This window comes from Puntigrus tetrazona, chromosome 11, assembly GCF_018831695.1.
Source record: "Puntigrus tetrazona isolate hp1 chromosome 11, ASM1883169v1, whole genome shotgun sequence".
Classification (NCBI taxonomy): Eukaryota; Metazoa; Chordata; class Actinopteri; order Cypriniformes; family Cyprinidae; genus Puntigrus; species Puntigrus tetrazona.
Window position 1 is genome coordinate 10,751,178 of NC_056709.1, and position 806 is coordinate 10,751,983.

The 806-nt window shown below is 46.5% G+C and overlaps 1 protein-coding gene across 1 annotated transcript in view; it reads right to left on the reverse strand.

The window, feature by feature from the left end:
• Positions 1-19: 19 nt before the first annotated feature.
• LOC122354283 (mitofusin-2-like) overlaps positions 20-806 on the reverse strand; it is a 7,646-nt gene continuing 6,859 nt past the window's right edge. Inside the window, 2 exon segments of the mRNA XM_043252455.1 lie at positions 20-492; positions 655-776. Of these exon segments, the coding sequence (XP_043108390.1) occupies positions 336-492; positions 655-776 (279 nt within the window). The 3' untranslated portion in view covers positions 20-335.

Here is an 806-nt window from a genome sequence, read left to right on the forward strand (position 1 = left end):
TTCATATTTGGTCCGTCATGATTTGGGACTATGTGGAGAATATGGAGGAAAACAGCATGTATTGTTCAGAGACTCAAAAGTGATATACTGTGAATTCTGCTGCTTGTGAGGAGATCTTTCTTACAGTGCAGCAGATACTGACATCAAACTATCTCAATTTCAGCGGTTGCTCCGTTTCTCCAATAACACGTCGATCGAAACGACGCACACATATATAGCGCTGATGGAGAGCGGAGGAAATAAAGTTTCGGATGTTTTGGAGGCTGGCGAAGATCACTCCTTTGTTCCTCAGTAGATCAGATTCGAGACGCAGTGTTTCTTCTAGTGGAGCGGGGTTACATGCCTGCGGCTTTCCTGACGTTTACCTTGTCTTTGACCTCTTCTGTGATGGCCTCGATCTTCTTCTTGATGTCCTGGATGAGCAGGTTGAGTTGATTGCGAACGAAATCCAGCCGGTCGATCAGATACTCCCTCTTTTCCAGAGAAACCACCCTGAGATCAGACGTAAAGCTCGTTACTACATCATAGGTGACCGCCAATACGCACGTATACAGCTCATGACCGGAGCTTTGTGGATTCATCTCAAAGACGAACGGCTTCAGAATAATCAGCTCTTCTGGTAAACCTTCCCAAAGTAAAGAGAGACGGACGCACCTCTTCTCCGCGGCGGCGATGTTGATGTGATCCATGATGTCTTTGACCGTTTCTGTGATCTGCTTTGCTCTGATTGTGTGATGCTCAAACTTTGTTTTCACTGCTGAATGCGAGATACACTCCTGCGAGGTCACACACACACACACACACAC